Source organism: Asterias amurensis, chromosome 2 (genome assembly GCF_032118995.1).
Source record: "Asterias amurensis chromosome 2, ASM3211899v1".
Lineage (NCBI taxonomy): Eukaryota > Metazoa > Echinodermata > Asteroidea > Forcipulatida > Asteriidae > Asterias > Asterias amurensis.
In genome coordinates, this window is record NC_092649.1 from 4,242,550 (window position 1) to 4,267,771 (window position 25,222).

Consider the following 25,222-nt stretch of genomic DNA (forward strand, 5'->3'; position numbering starts at 1 on the left):
GCGGCCATGGTAACAGAGACCGCGTACACTCTTCACACACACACTCCAGACTGGCAGTAAGTGTTGACGAAAGGTGTGTGACAAATGAGGCAGAAACTTGTTTTTTGAGCATAAAAAACACACAAGTTGCTGATAAAGAATCCTGATCATAAACAACAATCATGAGCAGGGAATTGTTTGACGTTCAACGCCAGAACTTCTGGACTGAGTCGATCCATAAGGAGGCCTACACCCGCCTGGCATGGCACGAAAAATACAGCAAGGAATTCGCCAGGGAGTCTCGGCAAGGGGTTGCCCGTAAAAATCGCCCAGACATGGTGCCCAAAGTTCACCATTTGCCGACCAAGAAGAACCAGAAGCAACCAGACGCATCACAGAGTCTGGGAGAACTTGCCGCCAAGAAAGAAGCGAAGAAGGCAGACTTGGCAAATATGGACGCGGATGCTCTCCTTGTTGAGATGAGATCAGTCACTCCTCAAGTTAAAACTCAACTGTATAAAGGTTTCAGCAAGGAGGGAACCGGCCGATACGCCTATCTACAAATCAGAAAGCTCAAGAAGCCGGAGACGAAATATGACTTCCCGATAACCAGTTCCTGGGAGTACGGTTGGAGATTAGACGACGTCGTCAAGGAGTTCAGAGCACCAGCATTCGGCCGATCTCGCATTGTCAAAGACTCTTTCTACCGGACCAATGGCATTTTTTAAGTCGTCGAAACACAGAACTTTGTGCCTTTTGAACATTGAAATTCTGATGGAGCAGTGTGATCCCTCAACCAAAGCGTTAAACACTAATAGATTTAATTAAATCATGTTCAAGGGAATAAACTCCCTGTTAATTTATTATTTTGTCAAAATTGTAGCTGTGAATGTGAATGCGATACAAATTTTGACGTCACAAATAAGCAAGGAATAATTCGCCCCAGTTGATTTGTGTTCAACTCCTGCCTAAAATTTGCTGCGAAAACCGCCATGGGATGGCAAAATTTGTACCACATTCGCAGGAAGTATGCACCGGGCTTAAGACCATATCAAGAATACGGTATACCACCTGGATGATTTCGCACAATAGCCGAAAGGCATTGTGGAAAGGAAAGGGGAGCACTGTTGCATCTTTTTCCTTCCCATAGTGCCTTTTGGCCGTTTCAGCAAAGTCAACCAGGCAGTGTTTCCGATTAACATTATTCTGGTCTTTTAAAGTAAATAATTTAAGATATCAGAAATTACGTTGATGTAATAAAATAAGACCAGAGAACAGTTTCTTTACACTTAAATTAAAAAAAAACTAGTTTTGTTCAGTCACTTTACTTTTTAAAAATATTTTGTTTAAATTTCAATGCCTCAAAGGTAGTTTGATATCCAGCTTATTTTGAGAAATGTTAATGTGAAATAGTTCCTTTTGAAATAGCTTAGTTAACAAATTCGAGTTGTTAACAAATTAAATTGTTTTTTTTTATGGATGGTGCAACAAAAAACAACAGTTCCAAATTATCATTGGTCACAAAACGAACTTAATATCTGAGACCAATTTACATGTGCCTCACTAATCAGAGTCGAAAAGTACCACAAAATTATTCTCTTCAGTACAGGTTTACCAGCCAAAGTCACATGTACAATGTTTGACTGGTATCCTGCTACATCATAAAATTGTCAAGCAATATTTTCTGCAAAAGCAGCGGTATGAAACTAGGCCCCGTGGAGATTGGTGGATGCATGTGAAGTTAAAACAAACACGCAAAAGGGTTGTGAACAACCATCAAACTCACTGGATTAGAAAAAAATATCAACAGTTAAAAATAGCCATTTGAACTTTTTGAAGAACAATAACTGTAATACCATCACTTTTTATAGAATTCTAAAAAATAATCATTTATTTTCATTCTCAATGGATCTTTGCTAAGAACAATCAAACCTGATGTAATTTTCCAAAGAACTTTAGACCAATCCATTTTTAAAATGTAAAGACCATACATTTTCTTGTGACAGCAAATACCTTTGCAAAATCTGTAGCAATATTATTCTATGCTCAGGAAGTTTTTTGTGCTAACAGGCCCCGATGTTTTACAAAACATGTTAAAGTTATATTATTTCTTTTACATTCATGAACTTTATATTTTAACGACACTGTACACTATTGGGTAATTACTCAGTATAATTGTTTAGCATAAAAACTTATTTGGTAATGAGCAATGGAGAGCTTTTGATAGTATACAAATATTGTAAGAAATGGCTCCCTCTGAAGTAACCTAAAATGTAGTTTTTGAGAAAGAGGTAATTTCGCACTCAAATAATAATAGGATTCAGTCTTTTATTATGCATCTGAAAGCACACAAAGTAATGCAACAAGGGCATTTTTCTTTCATTATTCTCTTGCAAATGCAATTACCAATTAAGCACAAATATTCACAGGTTTAGTATTTTATGCATGTCAGGATGTACTAAGTGAGAATACTGGTATTTGACAATTATTGCCAAAGGTGTCCAGTGCCTTTAAAGTCTTAATATTTGCATTATTTGTTAGCAGCTTATGTCATCTGAGAGGCGAAGGCTGTCGTTATTTAAAGGCAGTGGACACTATTGATAATTACTCAAAATAATTATTAGCATTAAACCTTTCTTGGTGATGAGTAAAGGAGAGAGGTTGATGGTATAAAACATTGTGAGAAACGGCTGCCTCTGAAGTGCCGTAGTTTTCGAGAAAGAAGTAATTTTCCACGAATTTGATTTCGAGACCTCAGATTTAGAACTTGAGGTCTCGAAATCAACCATCTAAACGCACACAACTTCGTGTCTTAAGGATGTTTTTTTTCTTTCATTAATATCTCGCAAGTTTGATGACCGATTGAGCTCAAATTTTTACAGGTTTGTTATTTTATGCATATGTTGAGATACACCAACTGTGAAGGCTAGTCTTTGACAATTTCCAATAGTGTCCACTGCCTTTAAGCAGTTTCTTTGGTCTACTGGGCTTAATGGATTGGTCTCTAATTCTTTTATTTTTTAATAAAGAATAATGCCGATCAAGATAAACAATGATTAAATCCTGTATTTTTTTACAGCTTGTTATAACAAAATGATGTAGAATATTAACTTTTACCACAGAATGTAGTTTTTGTCACTAAAAAAAAAAAAAAAAAACTAAATTTGTTTAGCGCCGATTTTCTCAATTTTTCTTCTTTTTGGGCGTCATAGAAAATTGAAGAAAAAAAACCCTGCAAATAGTTTAGTGTGCTGGGCACTGGAAATTTTCTTTTCACTCTTAAAACAAAGTAGTATACCTAATAAACCAAATTGATTCTGGTATCTTAACTTAAATTGTTTTCAAGGGCATCAAAATCGCTTAGCTGTTTTTGTTAAACTCTGTTGGACTCAGGCACCCAAGCCACAGTCCAGCAAAGAGAACATTCACTTGTTGGGATTCCAAATAATTTGAGTACAATCTTCACCATTTTAACATGCGGTCTTTTTACCCCATAGAATACAGTTTTAAATAAAATGTAAAGGAACACGTTGCCTTGGATCGGTCGAGTTGGTCTTTGAAAAGCGTCCTGTGACCGTTTGTTATAAAATTGATATGGTTAGAAAGATGTTGTAAAAGTAGAATACAATGATCTACACAAATATGCCTCGAAATTGCGTGGTTTTCCTTTTACCTCGTCCACAAACACGGTCGGCCATTTATGGGAGTCAAATTTTTGACTCCCATAAATGGCCGACCGTGTTAGCTCGCGAAGTAAAAGGAAAACCGTGCAATTTTGAGTGATACTTGTGTGGATCATTATATTCTACTTTTAAAACATCTTTCTAACCATATGCATTTCATAACAAACGGTTTCAAACCGAGGCAACGTGTTCCTTTAAGTCACAGGTGTGAAGAGATTCCAGAGCTGTCAGAGACATTCTGGCGACATGTAGTTTGTTTTGAAGTTGATGTGAAGTCCCTTTACCTCAACTTGTTTCTAAAAGATATTAAATACAATGATAACATTTTGTATTAAATATAACATGGAATAATTGATCATGCAACGAGACACTAAAACTCTTCCTTAATTTGTAAATCATGTATATTCGTTGATTATTGATAAGCAGTGACTGTGTGACTCGATGTTCTAATTTCATAAGAATGTAAAATTATAAATATCTTGGAATTTAAAAAAAATTTTTTGGATAAACTATTGATTTGATGTGAAAACTACCTTGTTCTGTAATAAATCAAATACCACCGTTTTATATCAAAAGATTTCAAAACATTGTACAAAAAGGTTTAATTTCTTTGTAATTTCATTTCATTTATTAATTTGTATTGGGTGTGAAACCAAGGACTCCACTAACCAAAAACCCAATGGAGAGAGGACAAGGAGGTTTAAGTTTTAGATGTAGGAGGAAAACCCAAGAGAAAATATTCCAGGGGGAAACCCACGCAGTAAGGTAGGGACTGAACACCAAATCCACATAGTGCCCCCAGTGAGATTTGAACCGCGGTCCTAAAAGGTGAAAGGTAAGGAAAGATACCACTACACCAACCTAACCCCCTGATAAAGCATCTGCTAGAAAGCTTAACAAGTCGTCGGTGACTTGAGGTTGAATTTTTTTCAAAAGCGCATGACAAGTTTAAAAATATGCACAGAATGGAAGAACAAGATATTAAAGAAACAAAACTGGTCACTGTGATTTGGGCGTACATCTATCCCGCATAATATAGTTACTTATTACATCTAGGCCTAAACCCTGTTGTCATCGGTAATGTTTTGATCTTTTCAGGAGGCAGACATCTCTAGCCCTACCTACCTAAGCAAACAAATCTTAAACTGACATGTACGCTACAGACGAAAAACAACGGAAGAAGAAAAAAATTGCCACAAACGAACAATCCAAACAATTTACCTTTGTTGCTCGTTGGAGTTACTCCAACTTTCCTCTTGCTAGAATCATTGAGGTTGTCTCCTGTAGTTTGACTGACTCTGGGCGAGGTCGCTTCATCGCTGACGTCATTATCCTCATCGCTATAGCAACAAAACAAACATCTTTTACCACTCAATCTCCGAATTCAAGTAATAGACTGCAAGTCTCAAATGTATCCAAACATTGGGACCTATTAAAATTGCTATGTCAGCTTCTTGGCCGATTTGACCCCCAAACTTTGATTTAAAATTCAATAGGTATTTTGATGGGGTTCGAGAAAGTTACCAGCTTTCATTTGAGCCATTGCTCGAAAAAGTCCGCCAATTATTAATAGCAGTGAAATAAAGTGCTCAAAATTAGTTTTTGTCGGGATCCCGACAATATATCACGTGACCAATTCTTATGTGTTTTATAAGAAACGTTTTAAATTTTTGTCATGGTTCCTGACCATTAAAACTAAAAGTTTAACTTTTTTTCGTTAGAGCGGGTGATGCTCTTTGAAATACCATTCACTCAAAAAAATCTATTTTTTAATGTTTGGGGCAAAAAATCTGACATAGCATCTTTAAAGTGCACAAGTTTATTTCCTTCCTACATTAAGCAATGTACCTGGGTCCACAGTGGTCCCTAAAAAATGAATACAAGAGAGACTTGCACGATACAGGTTTATTGTTATCCAGAAAAATAGAGAATTTATCTCATGTAAAGAAAGTTTAACTTGAGATGTGGAAAATACAGGCACAATACTTGGTCCTTGGAAAAAATTGAAATATTTTATCAAGCACAAAAGCTGACCTACATGGTGTATGCTTTGATAGACATTTAAGGCTATTCAAACACAAATTTTGTCAGATTTTTCCAAGAGCAAACAAATTGGCAAATCAGACTTAAAGGAACGTTACAGAATTGGTAAGAAACAAAATCGTGAAGATCAAAGATTTACATAAAACTTACATAAAACAAAACAAGTGTCACGCAGAGCGCTTTAAAGTGTGCACGCTTCAATTGTTTGTCATAAAAGGCAAAAAGGCTATATTTCTTCATGTGTTGACATCATGAAATTCAAATCAAAGTTTGTCTTTGAAAACACACCTGTCCAGATAGGAGTCTGTGAACAGAGACTTCTCCATGGAATCGTCAAAGTCTGGGATGAGGTAGTATTGTAAGGGATTGCTCCACAGGTCATCACGGATAACCTACAACAACAAAGCAATCTAGAATGAGATACTGTGGTATTGTAAGGGATTGCTCCACACGTTATCCCGTATAACCTTCAACAACAAAAACAATCTAGAATGAGACACTGTGGTATTGTAAGGGATTGCTCCACAGGTTATCACGGATAACCTACAACAACAAAACAGTCTGGAACAAGTACTGTGGTACTGTAAGGGATTGCTCCACATGTTATCCCGTAACCTACAACAACAAAAACAATCTAGAATGAGACACTGTGCAACTTGACACTGTGGTATTGTAAGGGATTGCTCCACAGGTCATCACGGATAACCTACAGCAACAAAGCAATCTAGAATGAGATACTGTGGTATTGTAAGGGATTGCTCCACAGGTTATCCCGTATAACCTACAACAACAAAACAATATAGAATGAGATACTGTGGTATTGTAAGGGATTACTCCACAGGTCATCCCTGATAACCTGCAACAAAACAATCTGGTGTGAGATACTGTCTGTGGTATTGCAAGGGATTGCTCCACAGGTTTGGTATTATTCTGGTAAGAATAATTTTGTTGTGCTTAGCTACTATGACATTGAGGCCTGAGCCAAACTTCATAGAGCTAAGGGCATACAAAAGAAAGGTCAGCGCAAAAGATCAAAACAATTGTGCTTACCACATTTAGGTTACCAAACAAAATACCATGGCTTGAATACCATTTGTGACTGGTATAATTGCTAATTTTGGCTTGAAGCTAGCCTTGCTCAAGGCAGTCGAATTATTCACTCCGAAAAAAGACCGCCGTTGTATAAAACCCACCCGTATTCACTCTGCGTAACATCGCACGACACGGTGCCCCCATACACTATCGCATGCCCTCAGGCCGACAGCCTTGTAGGGTCTGTGTTGAAGCCACTGACCTCATTACTATAATAAGCGAAGAGTTCCCACAGTCAGCTCATTACCATAATGCCCGCGAAAGACGAGACATGTCTACATCATCACACACCACCACCACGGACGCTCAGCGAGCATGATAGGCGTGCGTGATTGGACGTCAAAATGAATAATTCATTTGCCTCACATCCTGTGTTGTCTGATAGGTCTGACGAACGATATACATATTCATGAGCTGCATACTAGCATATCGGAGAGCCCCCCCAATACAACACATTAAACCTGGAAGATACAGACCCGACAAAGCTGTCAGCCTGACGGCCTCCGCATGCGGTTAGTGGTACGAGTGCGATGACTTGTGTGAACAGTATTCGTACGATCTGACAGTGTGTATATGGGTGGGTCATGCGGTTTGATCGCACGCACCACGAACAGGGTATATGGGTGGGTTTACAGGGGCGTCTTTTCGGAGCGAATAATGCGACTGCCTTGAGCAAGGCTAGCTTGAAGCAAAAATTTGTTAAGCAATATTTTTGCTTAAGCAGCTCTATGAAATTGGGCTTTGGTCGAAGGCAACAGTCATGTAGTGAGGATATTTGTTTTGAGGTTTTTGTCAAGTTTTATTTTATCTTTTTTACAGTGGACACTGAATTTCAAAACAAATTCATTGCACAATGTGTACAACAAATAAATTCAGTTTATTACAATCTATCTATTCTTCAAGGCACTGTACACGTTTGGTAGTTACTCAAAATATATATTAGCATAAAACCTTACTTGGTAACGAGCAATGGAGAGCTGTTGATTGTATAAAACATTGTGAAAACGGCTCCCTCTGAAGTAACCTAGTTTTTGAGAAAGAGGTAGTTTCACACTAAAATAATAAAAGACTTCTGGCCAGAAGCCTTTTATTCCTATCTGAAAGCACACTGTTTTGTACAACAAGGGTGTTTTTTCCTTCATCATTTTCTTGCAACCTCAATGACCTACTGAGTCCAACTTTTCACAGGTTTGTTATTTTATGCATATAATGTTGGGATCCACCAAATGAAAATACTGTCTTGGCGGACAACTACCAAACGTGTTCAGTCTCTTAAGTTTGGAGATATTTTTGCACAAAAGTTACAAAGGAGATTTTTTATCCTTACATCTGCAATCTCATCATTCCCTGGGTCGAGATGATCACTGAACCACGTGAAGAAACTGAAGCATTTGACTTCCAACTTGGATTTCTTCTTTCTTGGCACTTTCTTGGTGAGGTCCATACCAGGTTTCCAACGAATGATGTCACACTTACTGGTGGGTTCTCCTGTACAAGTTAAAAAAGAGTGTTTGATAATTTGACATAAAGGCAAAGTATACTTTTGGTTTCTGGAGCCGTTTGATTGTTTAAATCCTGTGTGAATGTAGATGAAAGCTGTTGTAGGCTTCTAACCAAAACTTGTTATTGCCCTTTATTTCAAGAGTAAATACCAAACCAGTTAAAAAAGAGTGTTTGACAATTTGACATAAAGGCAAAGTATACTTTTGGTTTCTGGAGCCGTTTGATTGTTTAAATCCTGTGTGAATGTAGATGAAAGCTGTTGTAGGCTTCTAACCAAAACTTGTTATTGCCCTTTATTTCAAGAGTAAATACCAAACCAGTTAAAAAAGAGTGTTTGACAATTTGACATAAAGGCAAAGTATACTTTTGGTTTCTGGAGCCGTTTGATTGTTTAAATCCTGTGTGAATGTAGATGAAAGCTGTTGTAGGCTTCTAACCAAAACTTGTTATTGCCCTTTATTTCAAGAGTAAATACCAAACCAGTTAAAAAAGAGTGTTTGACAATTTGACATAAAGGCAAAGTATACTTTTGGTTTCTGGAGCCGTTTGATTTTTTAAATCCTGTGTGAATGTAGATGAAAGCTGTTGTAGGCTTCTAACCAAAACTTGTTATTGCCCTTTATTTCAAGAGTAAATACCAAACCAGTTAAAAAAGAGTGTTTGACAATTTGACATAAAGGCAAAGTATACTTTTGGTTTCTGGAGCCGTTTGATTGTTTAAATCCTGTGTGAATGTAGATGAAAGCTGTTGTAGGCTTCTAACCAAAACTTGTTATTGCCCTTTATTTCAAGAGTAAATACCAAACCAGTTAAAAAAGAGTGTTTGACAATTTGACATAAAGGCAAAGTATACTTTTGGTTTCTGGAGCCGTTTGATTGTTTAAATCCTGTGTGAATGTAGATGAAAGCTGTTGTAGGCTTCTAACCAAAACTTGTTATTGCCCTTTATTTCAAGAGTAAATACCAAACCAGTTAAAAAAGAGTGTTTGACAATTTGACATAAAGGCAAAGTATACTTTTGGTTTCTGGAGCCGTTTGATTGTTTAAATCCTGTGTGAATGTAGATGAAAGCTGTTGTAGGCTTCTAACCAAAACTTGTTATTGCCCTTTATTTCAAGAGTAAATACCAAACCAGTTAAAAAAGAGTGTTTGACAATTTGACATAAAGGCAAAGTATACTTTTGGTTTCTGGAGCCGTTTGATTGTTTAAATCCTGTGTGAATGTAGATGAAAGCTGTTGTAGGCTTCTAACCAAAACTTGTTATTGCCCTTTATTTTAAGAGTAAATACCAAAAGTACACCTTCCGTTTGACTCTGCTAAGAATAACATACGAAAATTGACAAAGGAAAAACATCTTTCCCATTCTTACCGTCTCCAGAGAAACTGAATTCCTTGCAGATGGTTTTATTCTCCAGGAAGGGATTTTCGGCAAAGTGGAATGTGATTCGGTAGCCCGTCTTCAAGTCCTCGTAGTGATCAATGTTGAGCCGTCTCAGATAATGAAGGCATTCTTCATCTTCTTCGTTTAATCGTGGAGCAATCTGAGGATGGTTAACAAACTGATGTAGAAAAAATCAAGGGTTAAGGAAAAGTCCCTTAGAATTTTGTTATGAGGTCCAATTATTCTTACAGTAAAACTCAGGCTTTGAATTTCTTTGATGAATCGGTGAAAATGCATTCAAATTTTAATAATAATAATAATAATAATAATAACTGTGGCTTCTTATATAGCGCACATGTCCGTCACTCAGTGACGCTCCTGGCGCTGTAACATACAGTATTTCCTGCAAGATGTGGGACTTGATTGAATTATGAGACCTAATTCTGATAGCACCATGCAATATCTTCTGTGGGGCAATTTGCTGCCGACTGGACCAGGAACCCCGGCGAACCCTTTCTCTTTTCGATAAGTGCACTGGGTTCTTTTACATGCATTACATAACACATGGGACCAACGGCTTAACGTCCCATCCGAAGGACGAAGCAATGGTGATGTGTCTTGCTTATAGACACAAGTGTCACGGCTGGGGATTCGAACCCACACTCTGCTGATCAGAAACACCAGAGTGTGAATTCGATGCTCTTAACCGCTCGTCCACGACATTCCAAAGGGATTTTGCAAAGGTATTTTAATTTTCAGGTCTAACGAAACACTTTGATTGAGTTTTTAACACAATCAGCTCTTTTCACCACAAACCTCTCTAGATTGTGAGCTGTAAGCCCCCCCCCCCCAAAAAAAACCAGTTGATTGTCCGGAGTTGTCCAAAAAGACGAGGATGAGGGCCTTTTTATTTTGTATTTTAAAACAATTTTCCAAGATGGCCGCATAGTATTTCAAATCAAACAGGCCACCAATTCTTCAGTTTGAACCCGACGCAAAACTTATCTTATAAAATGTTATATTTAGAATAGAATAATGTATATTGTCACTTGTAAAAAACAAATATTTGTACAGTGAAATTCGTTTTGGTTTTGCGTGTCTAAAAATATGTTATATAAAAATTACACTAAAAATTTACCATTTATACAAAAATACATCGAAATATAATATAAACAACTCTGAAAAGTATTACAATATACAGGCGAAATACGGAAGATGAGGACCCGGGTTAACAGGGTGGGATTATTTATTACACTAAAAAGATTTGCTGGTTACTGGTAGGGAAGGCATTCACTAATATTGTTTTATGAAACAGACGGTTAGAAGTGTTTGAGAGCATCAAGTTAGATTCGGGGAAAGCTCCTAGGACAGTCCTTTTGAAAGGATGGATTTAAAAATAAAAATAAATAAAAAGGATGCGGCCCCCAAAAAGGATGCGGGCTTGGCCTTACATCACCAGCTCTTTTTCAGAACCAAAACAAAATCATCAGAGATTATATGTCCATGGGAATTGCTACTATAAACCCTTCTCGATTGTAAACTGTTAAACCACCTGTTCTTTTTAGACAGAGCCAACACAACTCTTAAGAGATATTTCCATGGTGCTACCACAGGAATGTTTATGAATCTAGAATGTGCCAGACTTTTAAAATGCTCCCTGAATAATATTCATATTTGATTCCCACTGCTCTTTGGCAAATTATTTTCCATACTGGTAATATAGCTAAATATTTCAAGGATACAGTGCAGATCCAGAAGTTTGGTATTTTCTGAATGAACTCGTTGCGTTTATCGGTGAACGGCTTCCGTAGTCTGTTGTACCTTTCTTCGATGCGAATGATTTCTTCGCTTGCAGATTCGTTCAAGTTCTCAATTTCCCCCTGACAATTGTCAATCTGTTCAAGAATCTCCAGAGTGTCATCCTGCTCGATGGAGTCTTTGTCTCCTCCAGAGATTGGAGGAATGGGTTCCTCGGGCTTCGATGTCGTCGGTGTTTCTGAGGGACTCGGTTCCGAGTCTGTGATTTTAGCCTGTTTGGGAGGTGATGGACCGTCCATTTTCCTGTTAGTGATTGTCTTTGTTGCTAATCTACGAAAAAATAAAATGTACAACAAATTTGATAAATAAAAACTTAGTTTTGTTACAAAATATTCCGCTTTCCCGTTTAAATAGGTAATGAAGTAGCTAAAGTTGTGGGCATCGCCGTCACAAAAACTAAGTCAAAAAGTGTCAACTGATATTAATTATTAAATTTAAAATAATTATTTAAACAAATTACCTTTCTTTTTTTCTTGTTATATGAATTACAAATGACTTTCATTCAAGATATTTTGAAAATAATTATTATATCGCTTATATATAAGCGTTTTAAATAAGGCAATAGTTCACTAACAATGCATTTTTGTTTTAATTTAACATATCGCATTTATAAATTAAAATCACATTTACTCTTTTTTTTTTTTTTTTTTTAGAACCAACAAGTATGGCACCTGAACGACTATGACGACTACCACATTAAAAAGACCGACGGGACCTGAACAAGTGTGTTTTTAGTAGGACCACTGATTTCTAAAAAAGGCACCCCTGTTTTTGATATGGCAAGCAAATTTGATATCAACTTAATAGCTGGAAATTTTTTCCACATATATTGAAAACATAAATAACATGGATAGTCAATTATTGTCAACAGATAACGATAACATCGTTCTGCCGGAAGGATTGCAATTCAAGGTAAATCATTCAGTTTTGAATAATATTAAAACAATTTTGTCTCGATCGTGTGACAGTTTCCTGATCAAATCCTAAAATTCCTATCCCTCGAATTCGCCTCTAAGTCTTTCATTCAGCTGGTCTAAATACTCAGCCATTTGCATGATCTTACACTTATGATGTTTGTACCGAATTCCTCATTCACTCCCTTTTCCCCATGAAGAGATTCAACCAGAATCGTACAATCTCCCGCAGTTATAAGGATTGAAACATTTTGACACTGAGTCAGTGAAGATGGTTTTGACGGCAGCGCCGATTCAGTCACAATCCATTCGTACACGAGAGGGCGCTATACATATTTAGTGGGCTTATTTTTTTGGTGAATTTGAGGATCAGTAAAAAATTATTGAAAGTTAATGTACCCCGCCCCCTCAGATTCAAAAGGTCGAAGTTTAAAATCATGCAAAAAAGGCCTTATCCCTCCTTATTACTAATAATCTTAGGTGATTTCATTGTTTCTTTTACCAGAACATACTTCCCTTTTTATAAAAAAAATTAATTTTAACCTGAACAGGTGTTTTGACAGGAAAACATGATGTATCACAAATTTTATGGTGATACTATTATAAAATCATTGTGGCACCCGCTAAGTGCTAACACAGAATTCAAACTGCATGCCCCTTCCAGGGTCTAGTAGGCCGATATAGTGGAGACCTGGGTTCGAATCCTACCGAAGTGATTTTCCTTTGGATTTTTGTCATAGAACTCAGAAAAAAATACCGAGTATAACATTGCTAAAAACACCACGACGTAAGGGTAAAAAAAAAAGGTAACTGCTCTTTATTGTGACATCTGACTGATACACTAGGGTTAGGTTTTGGGTTATGGTTGTGATATTATAGGGGTGTCGAAACAAATAGGGATGTTGGAACATAGGGGTGTTCCGTACGTACGGCACACTCTGAGAATACGATCAAAACGGGACTAACATTGGGAGCTGCAATATTTCACGAAAAGGACGGATTTGAGAGGAATATATGACAACCAAAAAACCCCAAAATAAAGAGAATTTAATTGAGATTCTTTTCTTTCCAGTACTCATCCATTAATGTGCCTGGTCCTGCACTAGAAACCCATCCCAATGAAATCATCTATGATGGTTGCGCGTGCCTCCAGGCATCATGTCCTCCAGACTGTCCATGCATACAGCGATTCGGGGCAAACTACAACACCAAAGGGCAATTTCTTAAAGGCCCCGGCATCAGCCAGTCACAGCCGATCTTCGAATGCAACAGCAGCTGCCGTTGCGGACAAGAATGCGTCAACAGGGTTGTGCAGAACGGCGTCAAACACAAGCTTGAGGTGTTTCAATCCAACGCTAGGAAAGGTTACGGAGTAAGAGTTTCAGAGACGATACAAAAGGATTGTTTCATTTGCGAGTACGCCGGGGAGATTTTAACATTAAAGGAAGCAAAGAGACGAACTCTCGCGATGACTGCGGATGATATGAACTTCATTATGATCGTCCGGGAATGTCTCGCCGACGGAAAGGTCATAAGGACTCATATCGATCCGTCAGCGACCGGGAATATCGGACGGTTTATCAATCACTCTTGCGAGCCGAATCTTTATCAAATTGCGGTACGCGTCGATAACGATATACCAAAGGTTGCTCTTTTTACGAGGAGGCCGATTGAGGTCGGCGAGGAGTTAGCGTATAGTTATTGGGGGGACCAGCAACCGACGAGTCTCCTCGATGGGAGAAGGACTTCTGATGATGGGAAGATGAAACCGTGTCTCTGTGGGAGCGATAAATGTCTTGGGTTCTTGCCGTTTAATGAGAGTTTGTACGAGACGGAGTCAAAGTAGGACAAGTATTAGTCTTGGTTCCAAGACCATTGGTGTTGCGCGGTCACACACACACAACCAACGTTCTGATTATGCACGGCAAAAACTGTACACGCTTGTAGTGAACGAACGCTAGCGGGCGCTCTGTTTCTCTGATTTCCGGATCTCACCATGTCTGTGTGAGATCTAAATCAGAGAAACAGAGCGCCCGCTAGCGTTAGTTTTTGCCGTGCATAATCGGAACGTTGGTTGTGTACGTGTGTGACCGCGCAACACCAATGGTCTTGGAACCAAGACTAGACAAGTATTTGCAAGGGGCTTACTTTAGAGTGCCTCTTCCAAAGAGCAAGGAACTCTATAAAAGCTTTCACCAGGTTGGGGGAGGGATGGGGGTTGGTGGAGAGTGTCATTTGCATTGTTTTAAAATCCAATGAGCCAGGCCCAATTTCATAGTGCCGCTTAACGGTAAGCAAATTTTCGTGCTTACCGTGCAAGCGTAATTCACATGTTAGCAGAAAAAATGGGCAGTCATATGGTGCGTTTACCATTGATTTGCATTATGACGTCATTTGTTTTCGTGCGGTAAGCACCGGAAGGTTAGCATGCCTTTTCTGTGCTTACAGTTAGCAGTGCTATGAAATGGAAACTCGCACAGTAAGCAAAAAAAAATTGGCTGTTAAACAGCACTATGAAATTGGGCCCTGGTGTTTTTTTTGGGGGGGGGGGACTTCCTTAAATCAATCATGCTAATTTAAAACAAGACTGCATACTAAGCGTACTTTACAGGGGTGTTGAAAAACCTTCCCCACATCTTTGATTTCCCCCGGCCTCCCCCAAGTCAAAATGTTTGGTTACGCAATTGGTTCTTGACAAAGGCTGCAATATATACATATTTTCTCTCCCTACAAGACAGGAAATTAACAATTCTAAACTGAAGAGGAAAAAACAGCGCCTGCCTGCAATCTCTGCAAATTATTTTCAATCATTTTATTGAAAAATTACGATCGGACGAAACAGTGCTGTCTTACCAAGTACAATCTTCAATTACAACCCACAATTTCATAAGAAAATTACACTTTTAGGTTTTGACCAATGAACAAGTTCACCCATACACAACAATTACGGTGATTGAACCACATACCTCGACATTATAACCTTGTACCTTTATACAGGCCTATAAATAAAGTTTCATTGAAAAGTTTCAAGTACTTATGTTTTAAATGATATCTTTATACTGTATGTTTCTCCATGAGCAACCCAGTGCATTATTTCTTTGACCTCTTCTAGATCATGGCTTCAGCAAAAAAACAAAAATGTTGAGTAACTTTAGTCAAATAAATCAATCGTTTACCCTTGGAATCCCCAACTCCAACATTGTGTTTTGTTTGATTTTGTTGGGACTGAGGAACTGCACCAGGCAACTGACTATCATGGTTTGTCGATTTCACAAAGCACCAAGATTCACCTCAAGATGAGTTGTCAGTATCGCCTTAGCGATTTATATTGTGACATCACACTTCGCTTTGAAATCAAGATTGTTTCACAATTAGGTTTAATCTTAGCTTTTTGTGAAATCAGCCCCAGCATAGGGTACTACCATAATAAGAATTTAACAGTTTGGGTGTTGTGTCACAATATGGTGTTGGACTTTAGCGTGAGAAAGAACTCTCTAGAAACACTTTTAAGAGTGTTGGGGTTCTGTCCCTTAACAACTGATTGTATTTAGTTTATTCTAATTTTATGTAAGTTCGCCCAAAAAAGGCTAAAAGCCACTCTTGGTCAGGAGCTACAAGAAGAAAGTATTTTTAAAGATGAAAATAACTGGGTTTAGCTAAAGGTAGGAATGATATTCCTTTTAAAATAGTCCAAATAGTAGAACGGAGGGAAACATGCACTAGGCAAGGGGTTTCCAAACATAGATATAGAATATAATTCCCAGATCGGTTGCGCATACATACAGGCCATAACATTTCTGGTTCTTCATGGACGCGCTAAAACGTCACGTGCTGGTGACAACGCGCAGAAAATGAACATGAGAGATAGGCCTTTAACCACTATGGGCGCGCTAAAAAAGTCATGGCTGGTGGAAGATGAACATTGGAGATAGGCCAATGGCTGCAGAACCTGTGTATGTACGCGCGGGACGGATCTATTCTATATCTATAGTTCCAAAGTGGGGCAGCACATGGAATAAAGCTGTTGGAATGGCTCTTTGTTCTACATCTCAGCAAATCAAGGGTGTATGGGTGAGAAGAAGCAGAAAGCCTGGTTGCCACTCAAATACCCCGATAGGAAGAAACCGGGTCGGACACACTGGTGGCACATTTACCATGAAAATATCTCTAAATGTCTAGACGGATAAGCTCCCTGAAATCCATTTTGCATAATTATAATTTCACCTGAAGAAAAGCAACTCTGCACAAAAGTTTACAATTAATGGCAGGATACGCTATTTCATGGCTTCATTAAAAGTACACAAGGATACTTGTAATTCTAATCTACTAATTATTCCATACAAAATATAAGTTCTATTTATGAGAAAATCGTACAAAACTTTCTAATTAATTTTGTGCATTTTTGTGTCCATTGAAAAATGTTTAACGTTTAATGCGATACATATAATTTATACAATAAAAGGCTGACAATTGACTGATAAAGAGATTTTAAATAGTGGTTTCTGTTTGTCACACTAGTGGGTTTTGAACCAAAAACATTGTTTGAAATCACTTGAATATAAATAGAATAGGTTAGTATTAGTAATTTGATATGTTTTCCGATATTAATTGTTCCTTTTTTTTAAGGCTGACATTTTAAGACAGTTAAAGAAACATTAATAATTTGTAACACAAATTTTACTTGTGAAGAATAACCTAACAAAAGGCTGAACAAAAACATCTTTAAACAATTGGATATGAATTAAAGGCAGTGGACACTATTGGTAGTTACTCAAAATAATTATTATCATAAAACCTTTCTTGATTACGAGTAATGGGGAGAGGTTGATAGTATGAAACATTGTGAGAAACAGCTCCCTCTGAAGTGACGTAGTTTTCGATGTGGGATTCGAACAAACGAACTCCTAATAAACGAGCCAGCGCTCTACAAACTGAGCTATCTAGCCCTATGTTGTTGGCGGTCTCCCTATTTTGTCAATATCTTTTTATTTACGCGACTCTCCTAAAAACATAGCTCTGTAATGTTACCATTTTTTCCTCAAAAACTTGACGACTAATGGGGCTGAAACTTCTACAGATAAATTATATCACATACACCTTCATTCACAGTGAGTAGGGACTCATGTCGTTGCCAAAAACTTGATTCACAAAAGGTACCAAAAACCCCTTTAACCCAAGTTGAGAAGTACAATTAATATCTACATTTTGAACAACATTTCAGCAAATCAGCAAAACTGAAGTCCAGGTCCAGTGCGATATAAATTGGCAAAAAAACACCTTATGCCCATGAAACCCGTCGCCATTTGAGTAGGGCGCCCTCGGCATGGTGCTCACTGGCTTGTAAATCTCCACCCTGTACGTGATTAATACTGGATCTTAAAATTCCAAAATAACTATGTAAACTCAGACTATTTTGGTCATTTTGAGTTAGTTTGAATCTTTCCCCCCCACTTACTTTGTTACATAAACGTACAAAAAAATACAAACAAATTAAACAAGACCCAACTTCCTAAATTGCAACTGTCTCATTGAGGTTAATTCAAACATAATTGACCTTCAATGTGCAGTAAAACAAGATCTGTTTTGTTCCCCCTTTGAAAATATGAATATTAGTTATGATAGTATACACAGGAACCACACTATTTCCCCTTCAAGCCTCATATCTGTTATACATTGATTTCAATGAAAGAGCAATCCAAGATGGCTGCCCAAAGCTCTATGTTAAAGTCCCCCCATCATACTAGAGCTGTGTATAAATTGGTAGCTACAGCTATCGCTATGGCTAGAAGTACAGTACATTACATCCTTATGGCAACACTAAAGCATCAGCCGTCGATTCCACAAAACTCTTCCTAACTTAGGATTAATCTTAGGACTTTAGGACGAGTTCAGTTCCGTATCTGAAGACATTAGGATGCATTGAACCCTTCTTAAGTTAGGACGGGTTACTCGTCCTAACTCGAGACAAGACGAGTCCTAACTCTTTGTGAAATCAACGGCAGTCCTAGCTGTAGCCACCAATTTGGATAGGGCCTAGCATTCAGCGCAGTCATAGGATCCAATGGCCACAGCTGATTGGTTAGCATCAATCATATGATCCAATGGCCACTGCTAATTGGTCTAGCTGGAGTCATGTAATCCTATGGCAACTGCTAATTGGTCTAGCTGGAGTCATGTGATCCAGTGGACACTGCTGATTGGTCTGGCTGGAGTCATGTAATCCAATGGCCACATGCTGATTGGTCTAGATTCAATCATGTGATCCGATCTTGGATAGTATCCTCATGGCCTCAGTTCGTTGATTAGGATTAAGTTGTTGACTGATGTGCACAATGGAATCCATAGCAATCTCCGGATTGTCTTGGATGATCCTACAAAAATCAAATCCTTAGAATTAATTCATAGTCAACAGATATTAATTTAAGTTTTTACCATCCACAGACAAGTGGTTAATAACAATGTTTCTGAGTTATAAAGATATCCCAAGAAAGTATACATATATATGATTTGAGGCATTGTATGGTGAGGTATCAATATATATTTGGTTTGTGGTAACACCGTGTGTGTATCTACTTGCCAGGTAGAGATTGTTCTTCTGTGGTTTTTCGGATTTCTCAGGAGACTTCTCAGTTCTGAAAAGAACTGTCCTGCTTTTTAGCTACTACCTGGGCGGAAGGTAGAAAATCGACTGGGACTACATGTACATAATTTAATAGACCTTCCCATGAAATATATAAATTGCACATAGCGCGTGCGCACTAACGCTTTGGTTGGCAAAATGAGGGAACATTGCGCTGTTTTGTACATGGCTAATGGCTGCGTGACACAGACGCGATTGCGCGTCTGCTTAGTGCACAACTCTCTGGCGTTTGCCAACCAACAGGGTCTGTACGCATGCGTGAATGTGATTAGCATATTTCATGGGAAGGGTCCATTACTTGGGTCATACAACTTAATGGATGAGCAATGTATCTGCCTGGAGCAGTCAGCAGTAGGCCTGGGCGAATTATTCGAATATCCGGTTAATGGCGAATAGGTTTTCCTATCCGTAACCGCGAATGCCTGTTTTTTTCTTAACCGGATATCCGCATAGGGCGCGAATACCTATTTACAAACCGGATAATTCTGTAATTACAACCGAGTAACCGAATATTCTTTAATATCCGAATATCCGCGGACGTCGGGCGACAACTGATATGAATGTTTTGTCTGAATTCTTATGAGACTTCTATTAAAAGACAGCATAAAACAGCATAAATTAAGTATTTAACTATGCTCACCTCCGTGAAGAGTTAAAACAATGACATTTCACACGTAATTTGTTCAAAGATTACAAAAGTTTTCCTTCACGTAGAGTCAATCACGATCAAAACAAAAAGCAAATCGCCATCTTTAAATTAGATCCGGTCACTTTTATGAATGAACCGAGTGACACTGTCTAAAACTAATATCAATCCGCCCATAAGATCTCATTCACAAACGAACAGCGCCCTCTAGCAGCAAAAAAAAAAAAAAAAAAAGATTTTTTTTTTTTTAAATAGCGCCCTCTTGCGGCGAAAAAGCTATTCGAATATCCGGTTAATTTCGGATAGTTGGCCAGCGGTATCCGAATAACAAAATTTCACTATTCGCCCAGCACTAGTCAGCAGCCCTATTGGTTTGTGCCTGGTGTGACAAGGCCCTCAGCGCTATTTTGTAAAGCTACAACGCTTTAGCTGTGACACAACGACAGTTTCTCTTTTTGTTTAAAAACCAATGAGTGATGGAAATATAACCCTAAGTCTATTCAACAAAGGAGTTACGTTCAAGATTCTGATTCGACTTACTGTTTGATGTGCTGTATAACTTGATCTCTCTTGATGGCTTTGATGTTGTCCAAGAGGGCCGACTGACTGTCTTCTCTCTCCTGTCTCTCTTGATCCAACAACCAATCAGAGGCAGCTTTGTTGTCCTCCCAGAGATAAGACTGTGAAACAATCAATTTCATTGGATGAATGGAGAGAATCACATTTTGGATGTCGTCTCTATTTTTGTGAATGGTTTGTGGATGAAATAACATCATTTTGTGCACAAAGAACCTCAAAAAAATATTCTCTTTTCAAATCTTTATAATACATTGTTTAGTTTTGAAGTGGATAAAACTAATTCAGTTACCACAGCATCCACTCAATTGTAAAATGGTTAGAGCCGATACTAGACAAATATTTTATATTTCAATTTATTGTTGTTCGCTTTAGGACCAGCTGGAGAGGAGAACCTCTCGACAGGAACTGTGTTTCTTTTAGGCAATCCTTCGGGCTCCAGCCGTTTCTTTTTTCTTCCTCTGCATTTAAATTGCTCATTGCTGTATCGTTTAATGTTTTTACATAATTAATGTGCATTATTGTACTCATTATCTACCTGAGAAAAGAAATAAGTTAGATTGGATTATATTACGTTTTAGTCCAGTTGGTAAGGCACTGCTCTAGAATTGCAAGGGTCGTGGGTTCGAATCCCACCCAAGTAACATGCCTGTGATATTTTGTTCACAGGACTCGGGAAAGTACTGAGTATACAGTGCTAACACACATCGTCCACTTTGTGTACTCACATTGACTGTGTGGATACAACTCAATCAACCACTTTGTGTACCACATTGAGTGTGTGGATACAACTCAATCAACTACTTTGTAAACTCACATTGAGTATGTGGATACAACTCAACCAACCACTTTGTGTACTAACATTGAGTGTGTGGATACAACTCAATCAACTACTTTGTGTACTCACATTGAGTGTGTGGATACAACTCAATCAACTACTTTGTAAACTCACATTGAGTATGTGGATACAACTCAATCAACCACTTTGTGTACTCACATTGACTGTGTGGATACAACTCAATCAACTACTTTGTAAACTCACAATGACTGTGTGGATACAACTCGATCAACTACGATACAACTCAATCAACTACTTTGTAAACTCACTTTGAGTGTGTGGATACAACTCAATCAACTACTTTGTGTACTCACATTGACTGTGTGGATACAACTCAATCAACTACTTTGTAAACTCACATTGAGTGTGTGGATACAACTCAATCAACTACTTTGTAAACTCACATTGAGTGTGTGGATACAACTCAATCAACTACTTTGTGTACTCACATTGACTGTACCCTTGTCTTCTACAAAGATCCTCCTGAGCATAGCAAACACCTCCCCTCTAGACAGCTTCTGGTTCACCTTCTGGATCCGCTCACACATCTTATTCTCAAGGAGTAGACGACGAAGACGCCAGTAGAAGAACTGCCGAGAGGTCTTCCACTGGAGAATGTCCTAGAAGGAGATACAACAAATAGTTTCAATTTATAATACCATGTGTCTCAAAAAAAACTATACACTTTTGAAAGGCTGCCGAATAAAAACTATAAGATTCTAGGGGAAAAGGTTTATATGTATCGATAGCTTATGCACTCAACTTTCATATGACACCAAAAAGTCACGCACACGAAACAAAATGAAGACCTAATTTATCCCTACCCAATCCCGCAAACAGAAACCTACGGTCTCTTTTGGCTGATTTGATATAGATTTTCAAACATTCAAATAAAACACCGGTGATGACGTCATCATGACTTACCGAGATGACTTGTTTCTCTTGCATTCTTCCTGCTCTATCGTGGAGGTCAGCAAAGTTCACCGCCACAGTGTGGTAGATCGGTAGCAAGTATTCCTCACGATCTTTCAACTTCTTCTCCAAAGCTGGCCAGGAAGAAAATGAGAAATAAGTTCAAGAAATATAATGAGACCTGCTTAATGTTTCACCAATAATAAGAAACTGTTGTAATATTTCAATAAACCATTGCGGACACAACCTGGCTTAGACAAGCCCCTTCCTGCTTAAAGAAGGTCACCAGATTCACATGATATGTTAACACTTGCGTCTTCTGAAACAAAGTTACTACTTCAATTTTTCTCCGGGCATACAGAAAATCATCAAAAATAGGCATTCACATGGCTGAGCTGTTTATTGAACTTAAGTTCTGATGGCTTTGGTAATCAGGGAGTGGGTTAGAATCCTGGGGCCAATTTCATAGAGCTGCTTAAGCAAAAAATTTGTAATAGATGTTAAATTTGCATCGGGGATAAAGAATATTAATTTTTTTTTTTTTTGCTTAAGCACGAAAATAGCTCGCTTATTTTACACATGTTACTGGCCAAAATGTCATGCCATATACATTGCTTATGACTAGTATTTAGCTGTTGTTTACTTAGCATAACAATTGAGTGGCGTCTTGGCCGGTAATCTGATTTTACTTGGCAATGAATTTTTTGCTTAAGCAAAAAATTTTGCTTAAGCAGCTCTATGAAATTGGGCCCTGGTCATGACACTTATGTCCTTATGTAACAACGTTCTGCAAAGAAAAATGAGGAGGTCATTAGTCACAGATGATACATGTGGAATGGTATCTTGGCTGGAAACCTTATTCTGCTAAGCATAACTCAATTGTGCTTAAGCTACTTTTTATGTTTAACCAGCTCTATGACAGTTAAGCATACTCAGTTGTGCTACAGTTAAGCATAACTCAGTTGTGCTTAAGCTACTTTTTGCTTAACCAGCTCTATGACCATTGAGCCCTGTTTCTGGTAAGGAGCTACTCTTGTTGAGCTAAGCAAGTTTGGTCTCTGGAGGGGGTTCAACTCACCAGCCTTCTCCTCTCTGTTTATACCCGGTGCTGCGATCTGACTCAGTAGAGAGATACACGTCGCGTCAATCCGTCGCATCAACTTCACTTGGTCCTTCTTGCGGAATTTGATCTCCACGGTACCCTGCGGTTCAAGAACTCCACCCCTGTGTGAAAAAAAAAAAATCAAGCCGAGATCAGTAACGAGACTTAAAGGAACACGTTGCCTTGGATCGGACGAGTTGGTCTATTAAAAGCGTTTGAAACCGTTTGTTATGAAATGCATATGGTTAGAAAGATGTTTTAAAAGTAGAATATAATGATCCACACAAGTATCACTCGAAATTGCACGGTTTTCCTTTTACGTCGCGAACTATCACGGTCGGCCATTTATGGGAGTCAAAATTTTGACTCCCATAAATGGCCGACCGTGTTAGTCGACAGGGTAAAAAGAAAACCACGCAGTTTCGAGGCATATTTGTGTAGATCATTGTATTCTACTTTTACAATATCTTTCTAACCATATACATTTTACAACAAACGGTTACAGAACGCTTTTCAAAGACCAACTCGACCGATCCAAGGCAACGTGTTCCTTTAAGTTTTCCTAAAAAGAAAGGGGGCCTTTAATCTACCACAAATATACCACTATGGACAAGATGCTACATATTTCCTTGACATTTTTGTCCTTCAGCAAGAAACTTAACCATCATTGCTCGTCCTTTAGACGGGGCCTAACGCAGTTGATCCCGAGTGCTTGGTAATACACATAAAAGAACCCAGTTTCACTTAGTTGCTTAGAGAAAGGGTTTGCCATTGTGTTTCAGGTAGTGACTGATGAATGCACAGCAGCACCTCGTTCTCTTACAATGTGATACATAAATGTACAAACTTAACAAAATGTCTGGAAATAAATATTGAAAGGCGCTTTGAGACGCCTGTAGAAAAAGCGCTTTATTTAATACTACAGAGTTTTTTATATAGCATGTTATCACACCCCAAAGCACTCAGTATTTTATCCTGCAATGTATATGGAGCTACGTTTTTTTAGAGACCTATTTCAGTGTGGAACCATGTAAAGGTTTATAAGGTGCTGTGGAGCAGTATGCAGCAAATTTACGATAAGAGCACTGGGTTCTTTTATGTGCATTACACAACACACATGTCCAAATGATGCAGCAGTAATGGTTAAGCAGTGTCCTGACCGTGACTCGAACCCCCTCTCTGCTGATCACAAACACCAAAGATTAAATCTAACAGTGTTCTTATCCGCTCGACCACTACATGATGCCACTGACATTCTTTTCTTACACACAAGGCGTGACACACAATTTGTTTTCCAGAGGCCGTTGCCACCTACTCCGAGGGCTGAAACAGGGATACCCCTTTCACAGTCCATTTGGATGTAGGCTTGGGTATCATCAGTCCGAAGCCTGGCCGGTAGAGCAGAAAGCACTACCGCCCAAATTTTACGTAGCAAGTGTCACGACCGGGATTCGAACCCAAACTCTGCTGATCAAACACCAGAGCTTGAATCCAGTGCTCTTATAACCCCTCGGCCACGACACGCCACAAAATGCCACGCTCTGCCCCATTCTTACCTGCTGTCTTCATCCGCATACATCTCCATGTAGTTTGGATTAATGGTGGAGTCAATCACCACCCATGATCCTCCTCTCAGTTCACCATGGGGTGGAATGTACACCATCACAGGCTGTCTGTATTCGCACAGGGCGTCCACGATGTATGATCCATACTTCAGCACTTGCTCGTACATGTCTGCAGATCGTCAAATACAGGAGTTTAGACAAATATATCAAACCAAAATAAAACATTTGCCACTGGTGCTTTTCATGTCAAAGTGTCTTTATAGGGTTTTGATACCTTAAGTAGATCAAGTTTTTGGCCAAGACATGAATCCCTACTTACTGTGCATGAAGATGTGTGTTATATAATGTTCCTGTAGAAGTTTCAGCTTCATTAGTCGTCACGTTTTTGAGAAAATAGGTGAAAATCATAGAGAAAATTGTTCAGGAGAGTCGCGACATGTGTATGCTAAAATAATTTTCGTCTCGCTGGGATGAAACTTATGTTTGTGAAATTGTTTTACTCATTTCTCAAAAACTACAGCAGCTCAGC

General features: G+C 38.4%; 4 protein-coding genes across 10 annotated transcripts in view; 2 read left to right on the plus strand and 2 right to left on the minus strand.

Moving 5' to 3' along the window:
- Positions 1–34: 34 nt before the first annotated feature.
- LOC139954228 (protein SPMIP1-like) lies at positions 35–717 on the plus strand. Its single transcript, XM_071953951.1, has one exon. The coding sequence runs from the start codon at positions 162–164 to the stop codon at positions 705–707; it is 546 nt and encodes a 181-aa protein (XP_071810052.1). The 5' UTR covers positions 35–161; the 3' UTR covers positions 708–717.
- Positions 718–2,423: 1,706 nt separating this feature from the next.
- On the minus strand, positions 2,424–12,979 carry LOC139954226 (protein SET-like). 2 transcript variants are annotated; one of them, XM_071953948.1, is made up of 7 exons: positions 12,581–12,979; positions 11,425–11,770; positions 9,671–9,860; positions 8,125–8,285; positions 5,994–6,097; positions 4,884–5,002; positions 2,424–3,958 (listed from the first exon to the last, which is right to left on the minus strand). In XM_071953948.1, exons 2-7 carry the CDS (start codon positions 11,737–11,739, stop codon positions 3,948–3,950), a joined length of 900 nt encoding a protein of 299 aa, XP_071810049.1. In that variant the 5' UTR covers positions 11,740–11,770; positions 12,581–12,979; the 3' UTR covers positions 2,424–3,947. The 2 variants fall into 2 exon arrangements, with proteins under 2 accessions (XP_071810049.1, XP_071810048.1); XM_071953947.1 differs by having other exon boundaries at positions 12,564–12,974.
- On the plus strand, positions 12,250–17,264 carry LOC139954227 (histone-lysine N-methyltransferase SETMAR-like). Its single transcript, XM_071953949.1, has 2 exons — positions 12,250–12,412; positions 13,487–17,264. Exons 1-2 carry the CDS (start codon positions 12,347–12,349, stop codon positions 14,258–14,260), a joined length of 840 nt encoding a protein of 279 aa, XP_071810050.1. The 5' UTR covers positions 12,250–12,346; the 3' UTR covers positions 14,261–17,264.
- Positions 15,212–25,222, minus strand: part of LOC139954219 (acetyl-CoA carboxylase-like) — a 58,455-nt gene continuing 48,444 nt past the window's right edge. For 5 of the 6 annotated variants that reach the window (XM_071953939.1, XM_071953938.1, XM_071953937.1 and 2 more), the window contains 6 exons: positions 24,685–24,862; positions 23,105–23,250; positions 22,039–22,160; positions 21,564–21,734; positions 20,241–20,380; positions 15,212–18,785 (listed from right to left, as the gene is read on the minus strand). In XM_071953939.1, coding sequence (XP_071810040.1) covers positions 18,665–18,785; positions 20,241–20,380; positions 21,564–21,734; positions 22,039–22,160; positions 23,105–23,250; positions 24,685–24,862 — 878 coding nt within the window. In that variant the 3' untranslated portion in view covers positions 15,212–18,664. The remainder of the gene's footprint in view (positions 18,786–20,240; positions 20,381–21,563; positions 21,735–22,038; positions 22,161–23,104; positions 23,251–24,684; positions 24,863–25,222) is intronic. The other variant, XR_011788068.1, reaches the window with a different exon arrangement.